The sequence below is a fragment of the Cataglyphis hispanica genome, chromosome 22 (genome assembly GCF_021464435.1).
Source record: "Cataglyphis hispanica isolate Lineage 1 chromosome 22, ULB_Chis1_1.0, whole genome shotgun sequence".
NCBI classification, from domain to species: Eukaryota; Metazoa; Arthropoda; class Insecta; order Hymenoptera; family Formicidae; genus Cataglyphis; species Cataglyphis hispanica.
Window position 1 is genome coordinate 3039625 of NC_065975.1, and position 22968 is coordinate 3062592.

Genomic DNA, 22968 nt, shown 5'->3' on the forward strand with positions numbered 1-22968 from the left:
TCCAACCACACTCTCGTCTTTTAATCCATATGATTTTTTTTCACGTCTTTCTTCTAATCATTCTGCATTTAAAAATAAAAAGATATAGTTATCAAAAAAAGTGTATGAATGCTATTTTGTATTTTATATAGTGATATATTTTTGTGCAAGAAATAAAAAATAAGCGCGCCTAACTTTTAATACTGTAGCATTATTCTCGAGCTAGAAGCGAGTATTTTCCAATGCAAACTTGCATCTTTCTGTAAAAATCCAATCTATACATATTGTATATTATGATGTAGGCTGTAAACAGAATTCAAAGATGAGAATTCAAACATATACAATCTTAATACGTACGTCGTATGTGCACATTCATTGCAAAATGTTTTAGTCATTACTGTCGCTGTGTGACTTTACTTTACCTCAATCTGATATTATTTGGCTTTTTTCTTCTAGAAACCTTTATATACTTTTAATTGGTTGTAAGCGTTTCTACAATATTAATAATAACACATAAATAATATTTGGAGCAAATAGATCGGATAATCTGCTCTATCATACGTGATCTTTACGACACATAATACTTCATAACTAATATATAAAATATTTAAAAAATGTAGGGTTTTATTATATTATTTGTAATTCCGTATAATTTTATGATAAACTATTTTTTTCACAGGTACATTATTAATTTTAATTTGCTTATTAATACATTTTAAATACTATTTATATATTTAGCATATATTGCGCATTTATACGTCATTTTTTTTATATTGATTTTATAGCTGTTGTAACAACGTGTAAACAGAATACGATGTTCTAAGTATCTGCAATAAATAAATATATTTAGAATTATTCTAAAAAAAAAGAAAATATTTTTTAGAGTCACAAAATAAATTTTCTTAGCAATATAAATGCAATATAAATTAAAACTTAAAATCTCTAATTATTATTGTTAAATGCATATGTGTGTTGAAGGAGAAAAAAGAAAAATAATATAAGCAATGTTTCATGAACATAATCGGCTACGAAGATTATAAATTTTCTCAATACTAACCCCTACAAAAGATTCAAGATTCATGGAAAACAGATAGGCGCTAGTAAACTCGATAGGTATTGTTGCTCGATTCATAATCATTAAAAGAGTTTTTTTGAAGCTATTATTCAATTTTGACCAATTCATTTCAAAAATACAATCGGTCAATTGGAGACTCTATAAATATAAGAAAATGACAAGACAATACTTATTTACTATATTGACCTATAAGACCTTTCAAAAAATTATTGAAATTTTCTTTTGTTAAATATTTCAATAATTCTTATATATGTGTGTATATATTGTATGTATATATATATATATATATTTGTTTGTGTGTGATTGTGTGCGTATACCTTTAATTTGACTTCATTTCCAAACCAACAATAGATGAAAATTTCTATCAGCATACAGATTGTATATAATACTAGTGGAAGATATTCTGCGCTCAGTGTTGATTGGGCCAGTTGATACAAATTGGAACATACCACTAGTGTGCTCGTTATGAATTGAATAGCAATTATTTTTGCGAATCTTTCGTTTACCACGGAGGCGAAGCTGCAATTTAGTAAATAAACTGTATTTTGCAAAAAAATAATCATGAACTATCTGCATATATGGTAACAAAGTATTTTTCACTTTTTTTTTTGTCGGAAATATACAGAGTGTCCAATAAGTGAAAGAAAGATTGATGAAGATAGATTGGTAGTGGTACGCCGCCGTAAATAGCTGATCGCTCACGTACACTACCAGACGCGCGGCTCACCGACATGCGCCCAGTTAAGGATCAGCGACTAGACTTTATTCAATAATAACTCCTTTATTAAGCGTTATACAAAAAAAATTGTTCATAACTTTTCAACTCAATTTGACCCAATCTACTTTCACTTTTTGTTTGATCACTTACTTGTCGGACATTCTGTATATTTAAAAATTAAAAAATTTATTTAAAAAATAAACAATGTGTTAAGCATTCTCTATTTTTTCATTCACAATTTTCCCGTTACACTAATAATAAAAAAAATATTTTCCAAGAGAATTAATCCCAAGAATTAATATTAATTTATTAAGAATTAATTTAATTGCAGAAAATACTGTTCATTAAAAAATTAAATTATAAATAATATTAAAAATGTAATAATTAATATAAGATCATTTTAAATATCAAAAAAAAAAAAAAAATAAGTTAAAATAGGTCCCATATGAATTAGCATGATCTTTGCCTATGATTCATAAAGCTCAAACCGCTTACGAAACTAACTCAAATATAAGGTCGTGGTGACGTACGCAGTCACGCAAGGTTTTCCGAGTATGTGACTTGTTGTTCAGCCGGTGTTCCAATATCTCGATCTGGCAGCAAATGTGCAGCAGGAGCCCGCAGATGAAGCAATCGCAAGCGAGGTTGACCAAGGCGCACGTTGCCATGCTCATCAGTTGATGAGCATACGTGAGGGAGAATAACACGGGGGACGTATAATTGAACGGCAACCATGCCTTGTACGTTAGGTTTCCTCTTCTGAAGTTTGTGAACAGAGAAGTCAGAGCTATACATACACATGTCGATCCGACCAGAACGAAACAGTATAACGTGTTGTTCCTAAAATAATATCATCAATAATCAGATCATAAAATATATTTTGAAATCTATTAGAGAAATCCGATCACTCTCATTTCGTTTGTTCCAAGAATGTAATCAACATTTATTTCGAGGATTTAATTGACAGTTCATTGACACATTGCTATTTTTTCCGACAATTTTTTTTGATTGTTATATATATATATAAATTAAAAAATATGTATCTTAATAATTTTATATATAAAAATGTAATTAAATAATACTTACTGTATCATTTTGTCGAAATTTTGGCGAATTTTTATTTCGCCGGTTACCATCGGTTTAAACGGTTTGTCGGTGAGAGTATTAATAATCTCCACTACATTTCTACGATTCATGAATATATTGGATATCTTAAAAGAAGCGACACAGACAGTCATCATTATGTATAAAACGCTAGTAAATTCCTCGGGATTGCCGCCGTTTAACACAATGTCCATGAATTGGGAAATCGCGAATGTGTACAATAAAAGCATCAGTATTATCGTGTAAATATCGTAGAGTCTGTACTTGTACAAAGACGTCCATGACACTGGTCGCCAGCATCCGGCGAATGTCAAAAATACAAGAGTGATCTTTAACAAATCCATTTTAGCTCTATCTTCGGCTTTATCGTGCCGAGTAACGCCAAGTTTCTTCTGAACGCCAGTATCATCGGAAATTAACATTTGCCTAAAGTGACTGATGCCAGATACAAAGAAAGGAAATCTTTCTATAAAGTTGTGAGAAACTGATCTTTTCTATTCACATCAGTAACGTAAAATACATTGTCATTTAAAAGCTATGAAAAAGAACGAAAATTTGCTGTGACTTGTCAAAGAAAATCATGTCACACAATGAATTGAGAAAGGTTTTGTAAAAAATAGTATAAACAAGTTTCAGTCGCGTGATGAATTATAACGAACAGTATTTTATACAAGACTGGCCATCTTAGAATTTCTATAGACAGTGTCTATAGAAATCCTAAGACAACATTTTACAGTCCATATTCCCTATTTGATTGTTATGTCATTATCGTAATATAGAAATTAGCAATATTGCATTTATTGAGAGAACATTTTTATTTCAGATTGACATGTCGGAAGAAATTTTTGTTGAATGTAGATTTCATGCGACAATAATGTATAATGCAATACTCGATGCGAAAGAGGGAAATATATCGCGAAATATGATAGAAGACGAACGCATTCCTGTATGGCTTATAGATCGCTGTCGATCGTTTGTCTCCATGCAATCTTAATGAAGGTAACATATCTGCTAAAAATTATTTTATTTCTCTTTTACTGAAAATATTTGCTCAGTATTATCTTGTACTGCTGCAAGTCGCAATCTATTCTGCTCCTCATATTGATTTCCACATTTACTAAGACAAGATAAGCACAAATAGAAAGACATATCTGTATATAATGAATGTCTAATAAACATACTTAAAAAAAAAATGTATTCATATTTTTATAACCGTCATGACAAAAAGCATTGCAGTTCCTGATACTTGTTCATATCTGCGGAATTCTATTTTATTAATAATTCATTCTAATTTTTGATTTTTTTAGAAATGTATTTTTTAATGTATGTTGTATTAATATCGTATTAAATACAAATAAAATCTAGCTATACTTAAGGTCAACATACATTTAATCGCAGTTATCACTTCGATTTTTAAGCAATCAAAGCATTTTGATAAAAAATATAAATAAAAGACATCATATGAAAAATACAAACTAATAATATTTTTTATTTATATTATATATATATATATATATATATATATATATATATATATATATAGATTATATATATAGATAGATTATATATATGTATGCAATCGCGCAAGAAACTACAACTCCATCATCGCAGGTATTTTACATTTATTATTTAATATTTTTCGACACGTTCTGTATGCTCACATTTCGGATACTACTTTTTCTTTATTTCTCTTTTCCTTTCTCTCTCTCTCTCTCTCTCTCTCTGTCTCTATCTTTAAAAACATTATTATTTTTTTCTACATATGCTGAAGTATATTATACGCCGAGTACGATGTCTTAAGCAACTGGAAGAGATGTCAATTTTTAAATAACATTATTAAAAACTATTACATAAAAGTAAATTTATTTCTGACCTTTACAAAAGAGTCTAGATTCACTGTAATAATATGTACGCTAGAAAATTCGATGGGCCTCAAAGACCGATTCATAATCATTATAAGACTCTCTTTCATTTTCTTGTCTAGCTTTATCCAATCCATTCCAAAAATCTCATCGGAAAATTGAATGCTCTGCAAGGGAAATTGTTAGATAAACATAAATCGGAATAATACATACAGTGCAAAGTTTTTTGGCTTTATATCTATAAAAAATTAATTTAATTATCATATATGCAACATTATGTAACGTTTTAAAAATTAGTTCGTATTTTTATTATAAATCTTTAATCTTTTACAATTTTTCTATTGCACACATAAATACCTTGACAAAATATTCTCAATGCTTACGCGATTATGCATTTAATCAATACCTTTAGTCTTACTTCGTTCCCGTACCAACAATAAATAAGAATTTGAAAAGCCATACAAAATGTATACAGCATTAATGGAATATATTCCGCGTTTAACGTCGTCTTCGCCAATTGATACAAATTGGAGCACACCACTAGCATGCTCACTGTGAACTGGACGGCAATTATAGTCCTGAATTTTTTATTTACCATGTATGCAAATCTACGAAAAAAAAATATCATATAATAATTAATTTTTTTAATTATTATATTATTGCAAAACTTACGATAAGATATAAGTAATAATTGATTAAATTAGAGTATTATTTTAAAAATATATTAATCTATTGTTTATACAGTTCATGTTTTAATTTTATAATAATCTTAATCAATTCCGACTTGCTATACTTTTTTAAGAAATGCACATTATATTTCATAACAATATAATAATTTAAAAAATAAATGCTATAAAACAGTTAAAATATTTTTTAATATTATTATATTTTAATATCCAAAAGTATTTAAATTATGCGCCGCGTAATTAAATTATATATTTAAAATATACTGTATAAAAAAACTGACTTATAAATACGGTCGTGTTGCTGTACACATTCACTCAAATTGCCCCGATCGCGTAAGCATTTCTTCAACCGACATTCCAAGATCTCTATCTGACAATAAATATGCAACAACAATCCGCAGATCAGACAGTCGCAGGCAACGTTCACGATGGATGCAGCCGTCAGGCTTATTAATTGACGAAAGTAAATAATATAATACATTATACCGGATGAATACTCATATGGTATCCACTCCCTGTATGCTAAATCTCCTTTCCGGAAATCCGTAAATAAGGATGTTAGAGTCATACACGCACACGTCGTCTCGATCATGATAGTATAGCATATAGTATTGGTCCTGTAAAATGACTGTAGGGGCTGAAATAATTCGCGACGATTTTGCTTTGTATTTTCCTTTAATTAAAGCAAGAAGAAATATATTCTTATTTATTTCAATAGCAAAAAAAAAATATTTTTATTACTTTATTATTATTTTTATTTAATATTATTTTTCTTTTATTAAAAATATCATGTTTTGTATTTCTTTTTGCCATATTATTTATTGATTCTAAGTACATGTCAAATTTATTACGAAATTGATGCAGTCATAAAATACATTAAAAAATTAAAATGTATTTCTTTGATAAAATAATAATAATAATAAAAATAAACACATAGCATTTAAATGCATCAAATCTTTCAGTTACTTACTGTATGATGTTGTCAAATTTTTGTCGAATCTCGATCTCATCCGATTCCAATGGACCAAATGGTTTCTCGATTAACGCATTTGTTAACATTTCGATATTTTTGCGATTCATTAGCAGACTAAGCATCTTGCCGCAAGCGATCACCAGAGCCAGCATTATGTAAAGAGTATCCGTGAAATCATCGGGATTTTTAACATTCAGAATAATATCCAAGAGTTGCGGCAGCATAAAGGTGAACAGTAATAAACTTATGAAAATTGTATATGCGTTGTATACTGTTTGTTTGCATAGCGAGGACCAGGAGATTGGTGGCCAACATCCCGCCACCGTAAGAATTTTCAATGGAACTTGCATGACTTGCATTTCTTATAATTTCTTACTCGATTTTTCTTGTATTAAATTAAATGCCTATAATGCTTTATATTGTATTTCTATAATTCATACGCTATAAAAATTATAAAAGACAAAACAATACATGAAATTTTTAAATATTGTAGATCTATATAAATTTATTGCTTTGAAAAATTTCACATTATTAAAAAATGCAGCTTTTAACGTTATAATTATTATTATATAAAAATATTGCACTCCGTTGAAAATTTAGATTTTATTTTTATTTCAATTCAATAAACAAGATGTCAAATAAATATAATTTAATTGTTATATTGTGTGCAATAATATCAAAAAAATCATATATGATAGATATCAAAGTCTCATAGATCTTGTATATAGACCGATATTTTTTAAAACAATTTTACGAAATTCCGAAGAATCTCACAATGTCTATAGCGATGTTCTTTACTCAGTTGCTCGTCTAACTTTACTCTTCGTGGATAGACGTATAATTATAGTAATACCGAACTCTTGCAATATATTTCGATTGGTAATACAATAACCTTATCAAATAATATGCATAGCTATGTGTTCCTTTTCTTTCACTGGCTTTACATGATACCCAACGATATAATATTAAAATGTAAAAAAGAGAAGTAAGGAAAAGCCTATGGACAACTAAAGTCTTGATAAACTATGCATTACGATCGCCATGAAATCTTGATGCAGGTAATATATACTTAGAAAATACGGAGTTTGTTACTGTCATCAATTGCGTTTTATGTTCGACTATCATTGTTAATTCTGTCCCTTATATCGATCTGTACGCAATTCTGTCTGAATACAAGCAATTCCAAGAATTCATGAAATATATATACAATATAGATAGAGTAAATCTAGTGCGTCAAGAATATATATCCGGTGATACATATTCAGTCGCTATTTCAATGTTAACAAAATATCATATTGGACAAAAATGCATTTTATTTATTATCTTTGGAGAGAATCACATTCAAATTTATATGTATTGTGAGTTTCTGTAAGTAATATTAAAATAAAGTAAAAACTTTTCTAGATTATATGTAATTATTTATATTTCTTAGATATGGAATGTACGTTTTGAAAAAAAAATTTAATATTATAATTTATTTCTATATCTATAATTATATTATATAAATTGTATGTACTGTGGTATATTAAATATTTCAGAAACAAATATTGTGAAAATATTGACTTTTCTCTCACGATTATTTAGATCAAATTTTCTTGTTTCGTTATCACATTGTTAAAATAATCATGCATATTAATTAATTATTATTTATTTGTATTATAATATTATATGATAACTGATAAAACTTTCAAGTAATTAATATTAATTAACCATTAATTAACATTATATGTAATTTAATTGGAAAATACTATGGCTAACCGTTACACTATTTTCCACTTAAACTATATTTTCCACTTAAACTATATTTTCCACTTTAAAATATATTTTCCATTTTAAAATATATTTTCTACTTTAATTAAACATTATACTTATGTTGTACGCATTTGCTGCATTATATTATAGGCTGAATATGATGTTTTAAGTAACTGAAATAAAGTGATCGATATTTTTAATTTTCTTTTTAGATTAATCTTTTTTTTTCTTTCATAAAATATTAATATTATAATTATTTCTACCATAACAAAAAAGGAAAATATTTTATAAAAAAATTAATTTTTTTTTTATATAAATCTATCTAATATAATTTAATTAAAAATATATGCATCAAAAAGATTTTATATGTATTTCATTAATTTTTCTAAAAATGATGATAATTATGATCTATCTACGTGACACAATAATTTAAGATACTAACGCTTACGAAAGAGTCGAGATTCATCGTGAGAATATATGCACAAGAAAATTCAATAGGTACTAATGAGCGATTCATAATAATTAATAAACTCCGTTTTCCGCTTTGATCCAGTGTCAGCCATTTCATTTTAAAGATATTAGCAGCTAGTTCAATGCTCTATATAAAAAATTTGACATGTGCATAAATTAAAATATTATATGCAATTTCTGCGAAAAAAAATTACAGCTTTCTTTCTTATTTCAATTTGAGTTTTTTGTTAAATATATTAATTTTTTTTTTAGTCTTTTTTTTGTCTAACAGATTTTTAAATATTATATATGATAAGGAATATACTCATATGTCGTACTTTCAGCTTAACTTCGTTCCCGTACCAACAATAGATAAGAATCTGCGTCAACATGGAGCATGTATATAATATCAATGGAAAAGCTTGCGCGCTCAACGTTATCTTCGCCAATTGATATAAGTTGGAGCAAACCACTAGTGTGCTCACTACAAATTGAATGCCAATAATCATCTTGAATTTCTTGTCTACCATAAGCGCGAAACTGCAAAAGGAAAGTATCTTGAGAAAAACATGTTTATCTAAAAATATTTGTGCAAGTTTTCCATTTTGAAGATAATTAATGCCAATATATAATTAATGCCAATATATATAGATAATTAATAATAATATATTCGTCATATCATTTAAAAGAACGACCACGTAAGTCCTGCTTTTTATAATATTTCTATTCTTAATTTACACAATTTGCGAGATTGTATTTAAAAAAAAATCTAACTTAAATATACTGTTATGTTGATGTACACATTCACGCATATTATTCCGACCGAGCGATATCTTTTTCAACCGACACTCGAGTATCTCGATTTGACAACACACATGCATCAGTAAGCCACAGATCAGAGTGTCGCAGGCTACATTCACCAGAGACCCGAACGTCGAGCTTATTAACTGGCGAGCGTATAACACGCAAAACACCCTTTCGGAATAGTTGTTCGGTGTCCACTCTCTATACGTTAGATTGCCTTTTCGAAAATTTGTAAATAATGACGTCAGCACGGTGCACGCACACGTCGTCTCGATCAGGATCGTGTACCATAAAGTATTGGTTCTATAAAATGACTGAGCGTTTCGTTATGAACATTTTTCCTCGCTATGAGTTCTAATTTCATTATTGTCACAAAGAATTTTTTTTAACATTTTATATATATTTGCAGAAAGAAAATGATATATTAGATACCCACTGTATTGTCTTCTCGAATCTGTGTCGAATTTCTATTTCGTCCGCTTCCAGCGACATAAACGGTTTCTGAATAAGGGTATTAGTTAATGTCTCTATATTCTTGCGATTTATCAAGAGACCGAGCATTTTACAAATAGACATGACCATGGCGAGCATGATGTAGAAAGTATCCGTAAAATCGTCGGTATTATCGATGTTCAAAATGATATCCATAAGTTGAGACAACATAAAGGTGAATAACAATAATGTTATAAAAACTGTATATATGTTATATACAGTACGTTTATAGAATGATGTCCAAGAACTTGGCGGCCAGCATCCCGCAACCATAAGAACTTTTAATGTAAATTCAAGAACCTGCATCTTCCGAGTTCTTAATTACATCCTCGATTAAATCAAACAAAACATTGATAATATATATTATATATTGAATTTTTTATTTTATTTAATATAATTTTATTTTATTTAATATAATTTAATAAATAATATATTTAATCACATTAATTTAAATAATAATTCAAAGATTTTTTTCTCGACCAATAAAATTATTAAAAAAAAACTAGCAAAAATTACCAAGTTAAATTACCGTCGCAATATTTGCTTTATAATTACATTTAATTAATTTCAAATTTCTGATACAATTTTCAATGCACAGATAAATGTACAAAATATAATATATATAAATAATCTCAAATGGAATAGATAAATAAGAGATTCCACGTATAATCATAAACAGTATTGAATCGTAATTATAATGCCATGAATATCAGAATTAAAAACTCCATACCTTGTTATATATAAAATACGCATACGAAGCACTCTGCTTCCTTTGTTGCTTTTCTATCAATAATATCGTAAACCTATTTCGCGAAACTTCGACCAACCTCAGAATGTCTATAGCCACATGTCACGACTATTGTTCGTCTAGCTTCCCCTCCGCGTTTCGCAACTATATAATTATCATTATATCAAAGTCGTAATGTTATTTCTCCTTTCTTTCATGCTACAATACGAGACCAATTTTTAAATGCAAATTTTATGCGACAATTGAATATTACGATATAAATAACGTATCGAGAAAAATACAGGATACTAAAGTCCCGCTGGAACAATAAGTTACGTTTTACTTCTATAAAAATGTGTGTGTATATACAAGTAATTCATCAATTTATTCAATCAGTAAATATTTAGCATTGCTGTAACTATAATTTTTATCTAGCTATAACTGTTATTCATCTTTATATTTTAGTCAATTCCGTTTCTAATATTGAATATGTTGTACCTAATTTTTGTTTATTAATAACATATTATATATTAATATATATAATTATACATTAATATGTATAGTGTTATATATTATTATATTATATATATATATATATATATATATATATATATATATATATATATATATATATATATTACACAAATATTAATTATGAAATCTAGTAATTAGCCAAAAAAAACCCAGAAAGCATTGTAATAATTCGTCTCTATTTTATTGATTTTTTGCTTACAATATTTCTACACTTGTTTTAATAAATTATAAACCGAGTATGACGTCTTAAGTAACTGCAACAAAAATATATTCGTGCGTTATATCTCATCTTATAATCCTAACAATTGTACATTTCCTTATTTTTTAATGTTTAATAATTTATATTATTATATTTTGTGAAAAAAAAAATAAAAACATATTTTCACACATTAAGGAAAAATTTGAAAATTATATATAAATAAATCTGTTTACTAACCCCAACGAAAGAATCAAGATTCATGGAAAGAACATAAGCACTCGTAAATTCTATTGGTATTATTGCGCGATTCATAATGATTAATAGACTTTCTTTAAGATTTCTGTCCAGTGATAGCCAATTCATTCCAAAAATATTGTACATTAGTTGAGTGCTCTATTTTTAAAAAGTCTTATTAAAATTATTCAATTTTTTAAATTTGTTTTTTTTTTATACAAAGGTTCATTATATTGATCTGCATGAATATTACTTTGTGATTTGAAAGCAAATATATAAAACAATGATTACGCGCACCTTTAACTTTACTTCGTTTCCGTACCAACAATAAATAAAAATTTGTGTTAACATACAAGACATATACAATAGTAAGGGAAGATAACTAGCATTTACAGTTGATGATTTCGTCATCTGATACAAATTGGAGCATACCACCAACGTACTTACGATGAATTGCATAGCGATAGTCATTCTGAACTTATTGTTCAATCTGAATGCATATCTGCAATAAAACGTTAAACTGTGATCTTTACTAAACACTTTTCCACCAAAAAAATTTTATATTTAAAAATGTACATATAAAAAAATTATTAAATTAAAGTATATAAATAAAAAAGTTTTATATTTAAAAATAAAAAATATAAATAATATATATATATATATATATATATATATATATATATAAATATGCAAATATATAAAAATAAAGGAAACAAATTTTTTAATAAATTGCACACACACACACACACATCTACAAAGATGTTTTCTAATTAATAAAATAACTAACTTTAATATATAGTTATGGTGACATACACAGTCGCGAAGATTATTATGATTATTGGATATTTTGCTGAGTCGATATTCCAAAATCTCGATCTGACAGCAAATTTGCACTAATAATCCACAAATAAGACTGTCGCAGGCCACGTTGACGAGCGAGCCGGCTGTTAAGCTAATAAGTTGATGAGCGTATGTGAGACAAAACACGATAGTAGATGAATTGTAATCATATGGTAGCCATGCTCGATACGTCAAGCTCCTTTTTCTAAATTCTGTCAGTAAAGACGTCATGGTGATGCATACACAAGTCGTTTCTACCAAAATCGTATAGCAAACTGTGTTGGTGCTGCAAAATGATGCTGTGGAGATGTGTAACGCTCATTTGAATAATTAAACTCTTAATATTTAATGACACGTTATCAAAGAAAAGTCTGTCCGTAATATAAAATTTCTTATAATTATACCACATGTCAAAGAAATTTTGTTTTGTTATATAAAATACATATACTTGTTTCTTCTATAATAATATTATAGAGATTTTATTTTAATTTAAAAAGGAAGATTTTTTTTTATGTTAAAGAGAAATTAATTTTTTTTTGAAGTTAATCTGTATTCTTATGCAGTAACACTTACTATATGAGTCTGTCAAATTTAAATTGAATTTTCATTTCGTCGATGTCTAACGGTCTATACGGTTCTTCGACAAGTATGTTGGTTAACGTATTGATATTATTCCGATTTACTAAGAGACTGAGTATTTTGGAGCACGAGACGACCGACGCCAATGTAGCGTAGAAATTTTCAGTGAACTCTTCGGCATTATCGACATTCCAAATAATGTCCAAAAATTGAGATACCAAAAATGTATACAGTAATATAATCATAAAAACTGTATACGCGTCATATACTATATGCATACTCAGTGATGACCATGACTCCGGTCGCCAACATCCAACAATTGTCAAAATTTTAAAAGTAAATTGTAGAACATGCATCTTTTAAGTATGCTAAATACATTTAGAAACGAGAAAATGTATTGGTTATATAAGAAAAAAAAAATATATATATATATATATACATATATAGTCATTATTATAATAATCTGTAAATTTGTAGTTATAGAGAAACACAATATTAATTATTACATACAGGGTGTCCGGCGTCAATCGCATCACCCGTCGTATGCAAATAAAGCTGAGGAGAAAAGCCCTGTAGCATTTTTTATTATAACGCCTAATAAGAGAGTTATTATTGAGTAAAGTCTGGCCAATCATCGCCGATCTTTAGCCAGATGCACGTCAGTGAAACGCTGTGACAGCTGAACGCTCACGCACACATGCTAGGCGCGCGGCTCATTGACGTGCGTCCAGCTGAAGGTCGGCGCTGAATTGTCAGATTTAACTCAATAATAACTCTTTTATTAAACGTTATTGAAAAAAATAGTACAGGACTTCTCTTCTCAGCTCTACCTGCACACGACGGGTGATGCGATTGTCGCCGGACACCCTGTATATAAGTATATAAACAGTTAATGTACATATTTTACTTTTGATGGAATAGCATATTCACAGTTAATATTCCATTAAAAAGACTGAGCTGTAATTGCCTAAAATAGAGAAAGATTATTATATTAATTTACTTTTATATCATTGTATATGCCTTATCATATATTACGATCCCAAATTTTAATTCGTGATTTTTATATCTATAATTTTATCTAAATTTTTTTATTTATAATTGCTAAAAAGAAATTTTTTACGAATATTAAATTGCTGCAATATAGAACACGATCTTTAAAATAAATTGAGAAACAAATAGTAAGATGACTTACGGATGATTGATAGTCGCATAGAATGTTTGTAGCATTTCAAAAATCTTCTTCTTTTTCTATTCTCCCTATATTCCTTTATCTATATTATTACATCATTATTATAATATAGGACTTGCATTATTGATCCCGTAAAAATACTTCCATTGTAAGTCTTCGAAAATTTAACTTTTATTTCCATGATAATATCGTTTCTAGAGACGAATATGATAGGAACTGAAAGAACTAAATATCATCGGTTACTTTATCTTCATGAAATCTTAAGCAACTCGTTATTATACTTCCCTTAAAAATCTATCATTGCTGTTTTGCGTGTTATTAAATGGTCGCTGCACAGTTCTCCTCTTTTCTCTGTATCGATTTAAGACATTGCGACTTCTGACCCATAAGAAACGTTTCGATTTACAATACAAGTGCAAAGTGTCATAAAAGACAGGATAAGTAAAAACTTATACAATATAAGCTTTTCTAACATAAATAAAATGTTAATAAAATAAATAACGCATGTATCGTGTATATAAATAATTTTTCTTCGTTTTTCTAATAACACTAATAACTACGTTCTTCTAATAATGTGAGATATTATTTATCGATATTAACTGCATCAAATATTTCTTGATGACTTTTTCTCCTTTTTGCGCAGTTTTCTAGGTTTAATTTTATAATGTGGATGGAGCATTTATTTTCTTTACGCTGTCTTCCGCATTTGTTGAAGTAAATTGTAAGTAGAGTATGACGTCTTAAGTAACTAGAGTTAATATAAATATTTATATATTGTGTCGCGCGCATGTATTGCTTATATATATGTGTGTGTGTGTAATTTTCTTAGACTTAATAAAATATTTTTGATTTTTAAATTTTTGTTAAAATGCAAAGCTAATTTAAGCGTATATGACAGTAATTGGCAAAATTTTTGATACTAACGCCCATGAAAGAATCGAGATTCATGGGAATAATGTAGGCACTGGTAATTTGAATAGGAAAAACTGCTCGCATCATTATTATTATTAGAGATTTTTTCACATTTTTGTCCAATGTTAGCCATTCCATATTGAAAATTTCATCGATCAATTGACGACTCTACTAAAATGTACAAAACATATTTATCGATTGCTTGTACAGGAAAGATATTTGTATTATTGTGACACGTCTTAATTATTAATGTATTTTAACAATAAATATTTTATCAGAATTTTACTGTGAAGGAAAATTCTATTAAATTAATACAAGATATTATTTAAAAACGTAAACATTTTTATAATACTTGTATTATTGTTATATATTGTACATGGCCAAAAAATAAAAGCTTGAATATTTATATTTTGCATTATATTTATATGATTATAATAAGTAATATATATATATATATATATATATATATATATATATATATATATATAACTATTTTATAAGAAATATATAATATTGAAATATATTAAAAATATTATTTTATATAAAAATGGAAGACCTGTACCTTTAACTTTACTTCGTTTCCGTACCAGCAGTAGAAGAAGATTTGTGTTAACATGCAAGTCATGTACAATATCATTTCAACGTATTTGGCTTTTGCTGTTGTGTTACTTAATTGATAAAGACTGAAGCATATCACCAACATACTTAGGGTAAATTGAATGGTAAAAGTTAGCCTAAATTTCGCATTTACAATAAAAGCAAGTCTAAAAGTTAATAATCTTGCTTTTATAAAAATTTATTTTGATCATGTAAAACTAATGCATCAAATATTACCATATGAAAATAATTATTGCATATCTTTCTATAGTAATATACACTAATTATTTTAACAACATATTAAATAAAACACCAAAAAATTTGCGAAATTATTAAAACCAACCTGAAGATATGGTAATGTTGGTGTATGCACTCGCGAAAAATGTCTGAATAAAATATAATTTTTTTCAAACGATAAGACAAAATCTCGATTTGACAGCAAATGTGGACCAATAATCCACAAATGAGAGTATCGCAAGCAATATTTAAGAAACCTGCGGCTAATAAGCTTATCAGTTGATGAATGTATAGCAGAAAAAATAATATCGTCGATGAGTAATCAAAAGGGAACCATGCTCTGTACGTTAATTTTCTTTTTTTGAAATTTATAGATGAAGATGTCAACACTATAAATAAGCCTGTTATCAGTGCAAGACATGCATAACGCCGAGTATTAGTTCTGTAAAATAATTACAGGTATATACATATGATAAACATGATTTCCCAATAATCTCAAAATGATCTTGAAATGAATCTTGAAATTTTATATATATATTTTTTAATTTATATTATTCTTTTATATTATATTATTAATTTATATTATTAATTTATATTATTTTATTAATTCAACAGTTTAACTTTGATGATATGTTTTTGTTTGTCTTCATTTCACAAAAGATATGAAAAAAATATAAAAAAGAAAATACATTAAGATTATTATATTTAGATATTTAAACCAATCTTATATTTATTAATTTATAATTTAACAAAAATATAAGAATTGATGCTTGATATAATTCATAAAAAACATTTAATAAATACAATTAATACAATTTAGAAAAATTTTATAATATTATAATTTATAATCAATGACAGAATACCACATTACGATAATTATTATTTGCTAATACTTACTGTATACTTTTATCAAATTTATAAAGAATCTTCATTTCACTCGATGTCGACGGTCTGCATGGTTTTTCCATCAATATATTAATCAACATAACAATTCTTTTACGACTTAACAGTAAAATGAACAATTTAGAGCAAGTAATAACCATAGGAACAAATACAAAAAAGTTATCAGAAAAATCGTCGGCATTATCCACAACCAGAATTATGTCCATTAATTGCGATAACATAAAAGTATTTAGTAATAAAATCATTATGCCTGAATATATATAATACATTATGCGTTTATATAGCGACGTCCAAGAATCCGGTCGCCAGCATCCAAATATTGTTAGGAGTTTAAAAGTAAAATCAAGGATACGCATTTTTTAAAAGATTATTCTCGATATTGTTTTGTGAATCACGCTACATACGTCTGTCATCAAAAATTGATAACTTCTTGTAAGTTTTTTAATTAAATTGAAATAGCATCAATTATACATATTTTGGGAAAATGTCATTAGCAGCATTGCTTCTATTTTTATTTTCATATATATTATTTAAATCCCATATTAGCTAAAAAAGCTTCTAATTAATTATAAAGAAACATTTTTGTTATATAAGTTTAATTAAATTATAACTAAGAAATGCTTGACGGGATAATAATCGATAAGCACACAATACGTAACAAAATCTTTAGGGAGACTGAGTATTCGCAGTCTATAGCTTTGCGGATAGAATTTATTAGATGTGGGTATTCTTGGCCACAATCCCGCCCACCATAGCTGGTAATTTTATTATTCATTTTGCAACCCTATTCTTCGCAATGTACTTCTCGCCAAATAATTTTTTCATGAGTCGAATATGCAACTCAGTAGCAAAATTCATATAGCGTAATTATATCTTTAACAATGCCTTCTAGAATCAGAGCGGAGAAAATATAAAGCAAAATCATTAAATATTGAATAACTAGCTCTATAATCTATCTTTATCAAATATTGATAGAGATAAATTATACTTCTATAATACTTAATTTCTACATAATACGACTTTTATTCTGCATTACTCATTCATTTGTTGAAATAAGTTACAAGCCGAGTATGATATCTTAAGTACCTACAATAAATCAAAAAAGTTAATTCTAATTTAAACGTATGCATCGATATATTAATATCTATCCGATTATGACATGCAAAAACAAGTGAAATTTGCAATATTTTAATTTTTTATTGTTATAATGTAAGTATATTTAAATTAACTTGATCTAATTAAATTTGATAATTAAATCAGTTATATTAAATTTAATCACTGTTGCATCTGTTTTTAATTATTTTAATACATTTTTATTAAAATATAATATTAATTTTATATATGCACACATTTGAAATTAGAATTATGTTAGTAAAATCTGTCGCACATATTTAATATTTACACCTACAAAGTATGATAATGATTTCAATAGACATTATTGTACGTGCCATCATTATTATTAAAGACATCTCTTCAAAATGTGAAAAAATATTCTGCTTCATAAATTCCAAATTAATTATTTATTTAATTAAATAATAAATATATTTAATATTTTGTAATATATATTTAAACAGAATATTTTCTGTCTTCTTGTTTTGAAAAAATCAATAATCGATGACAGATCAGTATACGTGTAGAGCCTGAGCGCGCGAGTTTTACGTGATATCATTGGCAAACTTTGATCGTTTATAACTTAAAAACTATTGCTCAAAATTTGTGTATTAGAATTTTTAACTCCATTTTACCTCTAGAAGGCTAATAATTAAGTATTGTATGGAGATTATAAAACATTCTTTATACACAAACGCTAAAGAAATTTTTTTATAATTATGATTACACTTTCTGATGGGATAGATTAATGTAATGGAAAATATAGCATTTTAGATAGTTTAATTTGATTTTTTATTTATTTAGTCATTGTTATACGTGATTTATAATTGATTGTTATATTCATGATATTAACAGCTGAATAAAACAATAATGTCAGTATATAAACACATCTATTTTTATTCTATTATTCCATTTGCACAAGCAAATTGTAAGCCGAATATGACGTTTTAAGTATCTACAACAAATATAGATGTAATCTCAATTTATATTTATACATTAGTATATTTGATGATTTAGTATAATGATAAAATTCGATAAAAATAAATATAAAATGTGACATTTTTACACAATATTTCTCTTTATTAGCCTTAATATAATTAAATTTTAAATTTAAATTAAATAAATTTTTTTGTATTTGATACAATTAATATAATTATTTTGAATATAATAAATGTACAATACAATGAATACAATAATGTTTTACTTTTAAATATTTTTCTTTGTTTAACCTTTTTTTCCAAACTGATTAACACATTATATTATTATAAATATAAATCGTCAATTTTATGCAAAATCGAATCTAAAGTGCGTTGATATAATCAGCTTTAATCATACAGCTAATATTTTTGTACTTACACCCATAAAAGAATCAAGATTCATAGAGATAGTATAGGCGCTGGTAATTTCGATAGGTATTGCTGTACGTTTCATTATTAATATTAATGATTTTTTTAAATTTTCGTTCATCTCTAACCATTCAATTTGAAAAATGTCATCAACGAACTGGCGACTCTATTTGAATATGTATAGAATATTTTGCTTATAAATATTTACTTATATAAATATATACATATCTATATATAAGTTTTTATAAAAAATTTTTATAAAAAATATGTTCATACATATGTCTTATTACATTTTAAGTCTATCAGCTATAATCAGTCTTATAAACCAATTAAAAAAATTAAGAAAAATTAAAATAACGATCTAAGGCTTACAAATATAAATATCGATTTTTCTGCAAACATTCTAATTTAAAAAAATATAGAAAAATTTAAATTAATTTTTTTTTGTATTTTGTACATTTAATATGTTAATATAAATATAAATATATATTAAGCACTTGCACCTTTAATTTGACTTCGTTGCCATACCAGCAGTAAACGAAAATTTGTGTCAGCATGCAAGACATGAGCATTGCTAATCGAATATATCTTGGGCCTATTTTCAATTGCGTTAATTGATAGAGATTGAAGCATACCACTAACATACTCATTAGAAATTGTATAGTAATGACCATTCTAAATGTCGCATTAACAATAAAAGCTAATCTAAAGAAAAAAATTGATAATAAATAATTTTTCTACCTCTGAAGTAGAGAAATAAATAGAATGTCTCTCTTATTTATTTTTAATTATATCACGCTAAAACTAATTATTATATATTATTTTCTACATGCCTTGATATATCATTCTAAATAAAATATTATCATGTATCATAAACATGGTATTATACTAACCTGAAAATATTGCAATGTTGTCGCACGCAATTACGAAGAGTATCTGAATAAAGCATGATTTTTCTCAAACGATACGCCAAGATTTCAAATTGACAACAAATGTGCACTAATAATCCGCAAATGAGACCGTCGCAAGCAACGTTCAACAGAGCAGCTATATTTAAACATATTAATTGATGAGCGTATAATATATAAAATACGGATGTAGATGAATATTCGAACGGCATCCATGCTCTGTACGTTAATTTTCTTTCACCGAAATCCGTCAACAAAGATATGAACGTAATAGTGGCGCATGCCACTAAGCCCAGAGTTGCATAATGAAAAGTGTTAACTCTGTAAAGTGACTGCAAATTTATGTTTCTCCGTACTTTTTTTTTTTCGAAAATTGCAATAATATTTTCAAAATTAAGAAAAAGATTATTAAATTTTATTAAACCAAAGAGAGAAAATTTTATTAATAAAATCTTATTAAAATAAAATAAATGGAAAAGACTAGTATATAAAAATATAAAAATTGTAAAATTCAGAAAATTTTTATAACTCATTACAACGATTATTTTTAGCAAACAGTCAATATTGTAATGATTATTGTTTGTTAAGTATACTTACTGTATGCCTTTATCGAATTTATAGTAAATTTTTATTTCATTTGGTCTCGATGCTTTGCACGGTTCCTTTGTCAAAATATCAGTCAGTTTGACAATGGTTTTATGATTTACCAATAGACTAAGCATTTTGTAACAGGAAATAAACATAGGGAGCATTATGCAAAAATTATCAGAAATATCGTCGGTATTGTCTGCGATAAGAATTATATCCATAAATTGCGACAGTGTGAAACTATTTACTAAGAAAATTACTAAAACTGTGTAAACTCGATATATTATGCGCTTATACATCGACGTCCACGATTCCGGTCTCCAACAACCGCATATTGTCAACACTTTAAAGGTAAATTCCAGTACTTGCATCATCAAATTTTTCGTAAAATAATCAATTGTACTCTGCGTAGTATGTTATTATTAATTGTATTAAATGCAACAATTTAATTCATCTTGCAAAAATATAATCAGTGATTGTCTATACATGTGTGTTACACATATTATATACTAATAAACAATTTTCATATTTTTATATTTTTATATTTTATGATTTTAATTAATTATAAACTATATATGAGATAATATATACAATATATGTATACATATAAATTTTTATTAAGGAGATATTATTTAAACAATCTTAAATAAAAGAATAATATGAATGATATTATAGTCAAAATTCTTGATACGTAAATTTAAAAAAGTATAACGCGCAATACGACCCTTACATAACGACTGATGAAAGTTTATATCTTCGCTGCTCTTTTTTCTTCGGGTGATATTTTCGCTCAGCTTTCCCCTCGTAATTATTAGTTTCAATATTCATTTTGCAACAACGTCTTTTGCGCAATATTCCCATGAATCAAAAATGCAGCGTACAGCTGCAATGTTTTCAATGACAGTTTCTGAACGCATGTCCCTTCAAGGCGGAGCGTGGAGGAAATAAAAGAGGAAACGTTTAAATATTAAACAGCCACTTATGTAAGTCATTTTAATAATCATATAGGCAAAATATACTCTCTCTTTTGAATAAGAATATTTTTTTAACAATTTCATGTCACATTGCATTAAATCTTTCTTTCTCCTATATTGATTCTTACAATTTCTATTAAAATAATTCAAAGTGCATGGATATATATAATCAATAAGATTTTATAATTATAAGCTAGGCCTATACAATATAATAAAATAATTTTGCAAAATATTAAGCTCTCTATTAAACAATTATTTGATTATTACCATAACACGTAAATAAAGAATGTGTTTAAAGTATATAAAATGTAATTAAAAAAAAAAAAAAAATGAGAGTGACAAAGAGAGAAAGAAAGATTTAAAGAAATGTTTATATTTAATTCGCTTTTATTCATCCATCCAAACTACTCGATTATTGCTAGTTTTAATTATAAAATTATATTTAAATATATGTCAACTAAATATATATAATTCGCTTAATTAATTTTTTTGTCTGTGTTAAGACATGTCTGTGTTAAGACATGTATAAAAAAGTTATCAATACCACTTTTTCGAATAAAATTCTAAAAGCGCGATATTATTCTTAAACGAATAATAATCAATACAATAAACGAATAATTGTACAATAAATTTTCTAAAATAATAATCGTGAAATATCTATAAATCCACGATTTTTTAACGAATACAGTTACAATTCTACTTCTCCCTCCATATATAATTTTTATTATTAAAATTGCAATTATATATTCCTATATATAAAATAATATTTTTATAAAATAATCGTGCAACACGGATATTCAATACAAAGTGTTTGTCTTATCGAGGAAGGTGAGTGTATGTCGATACAAATTCAAAATAAATTATATGTTAGCAAAAGTTGTCAAAGAAAAAAAAATAACTTTCAAATGTCGCTTACACGTGGTCTTTAATAATGCTGTAAATTTACCGTATTGAATGATAGATGACTGATTTGGTTGTCATATTGATCCGTTTATAATTTCTAGTTTAACACTCTCACATGTATGTAATCTTCAATTGATATAATCACAGCATGCAATGTAAGTAAAACCCATATTTTAACAAAACATATGATACATATATAACAATTTTTTAATTATAATTTTTCTATTTGTGCAGCATTAGTGATATACACTACAATATAGTAAATTAGCAGTATTATAATACCGGTATAAAAC

General features: G+C 26.8%; 4 protein-coding genes across 4 annotated transcripts; all 4 read right to left on the bottom strand.

The window, feature by feature from the left end:
* Positions 1–758: 758 nt before the first annotated feature.
* LOC126857784 (odorant receptor 22c-like) lies at positions 759–1933 on the bottom strand. Its single transcript, XM_050607505.1, has 4 exons — positions 1923–1933; positions 1372–1573; positions 1037–1192; positions 759–806 (listed from the first exon to the last, which is right to left on the bottom strand). Exons 1-4 carry the CDS (start codon positions 1931–1933, stop codon positions 759–761), a joined length of 417 nt encoding a protein of 138 aa, XP_050463462.1.
* A 921-nt stretch (positions 1934–2854) lies between these two features.
* On the bottom strand, positions 2855–3976 carry LOC126857785 (uncharacterized). The gene is made up of 2 exons (XM_050607506.1): positions 3915–3976; positions 2855–3311 (listed from the first exon to the last, which is right to left on the bottom strand). Exons 1-2 carry the CDS (start codon positions 3974–3976, stop codon positions 2855–2857), a joined length of 519 nt encoding a protein of 172 aa, XP_050463463.1.
* Positions 3977–4632: 656 nt separating this feature from the next.
* Positions 4633–17202, bottom strand: LOC126857786 (uncharacterized). Its single transcript, XM_050607507.1, has 18 exons — positions 16841–17202; positions 16050–16385; positions 15672–15873; positions 15122–15277; positions 14890–14945; positions 13939–13975; positions 13003–13364; positions 12377–12715; positions 11887–12091; positions 11593–11748; positions 11369–11410; positions 9840–9904; positions 8925–9139; positions 6395–6758; positions 5706–6041; positions 5145–5346; positions 4750–4905; positions 4633–4680 (listed from the first exon to the last, which is right to left on the bottom strand). The coding sequence occupies exons 1-18, from the start codon at positions 17200–17202 to the stop codon at positions 4633–4635; spliced, it is 3639 nt and encodes a 1212-aa protein (XP_050463464.1).
* A 1658-nt stretch (positions 17203–18860) lies between these two features.
* LOC126857697 (odorant receptor 46a-like) lies at positions 18861–21169 on the bottom strand. Its single transcript, XM_050607367.1, has 5 exons — positions 20808–21169; positions 20196–20531; positions 19806–20007; positions 19313–19468; positions 18861–18911 (listed from the first exon to the last, which is right to left on the bottom strand). Exons 1-5 carry the CDS (start codon positions 21167–21169, stop codon positions 18861–18863), a joined length of 1107 nt encoding a protein of 368 aa, XP_050463324.1.
* Positions 21170–22968: the final 1799 nt, after the last annotated feature.

Excerpts from the sequence above, each read along its gene's own strand:
- LOC126857784 (XM_050607505.1), bottom strand. Across the intron at positions 1,193-1,371 it reads GAAATGAAGTCAAATTAAAG|AGTCTCCAATTGACCGATTG; the intron begins GTATACGCACAC and ends TTATATTTATAG. Across the intron at positions 807-1,036 it reads ATCTTGAATCTTTTGTAGGG|ATACTTAGAACATCGTATTC; the intron begins GTTAGTATTGAG and ends TATTTATTGCAG.
- LOC126857785 (XM_050607506.1), bottom strand. The coding sequence starts at position 3,976 with ATGAGGAGCAGAATAGATTGCGACTTGCAGCAGTACAAGATAATACTG. Across the intron at positions 3,312-3,914 it reads ATACTGAGCAAATATTTTCA|TCACTTTAGGCAAATGTTAA; the intron begins GTAAAAGAGAAA and ends ATCTGGCATCAG.
- LOC126857786 (XM_050607507.1), bottom strand. The coding sequence starts at position 17,202 with ATGCGTATCCTTGATTTTACTTTTAAACTCCTAACAATATTTGGATGC. Across the intron at positions 4,906-5,144 it reads GGAACGAAGTAAGACTAAAG|AGCATTCAATTTTCCGATGA; the intron begins GTATTGATTAAA and ends TTTCCCTTGCAG. Across the intron at positions 4,681-4,749 it reads ATCTAGACTCTTTTGTAAAG|TTGCTTAAGACATCGTACTC; the intron begins GTCAGAAATAAA and ends CATCTCTTCCAG.
- LOC126857697 (XM_050607367.1), bottom strand. The coding sequence starts at position 21,169 with ATGCAAGTACTGGAATTTACCTTTAAAGTGTTGACAATATGCGGTTGT. Across the intron at positions 20,008-20,195 it reads CAACATTGCAATATTTTCAG|ATTAGCTTTTATTGTTAATG; the intron begins GTTAGTATAATA and ends TTTTTTCTTTAG. Across the intron at positions 18,912-19,312 it reads ATCTTGATTCTTTTATGGGT|ATACTTAAAACGTCATATTC; the intron begins GTAAGTACAAAA and ends TATTTGTTGTAG.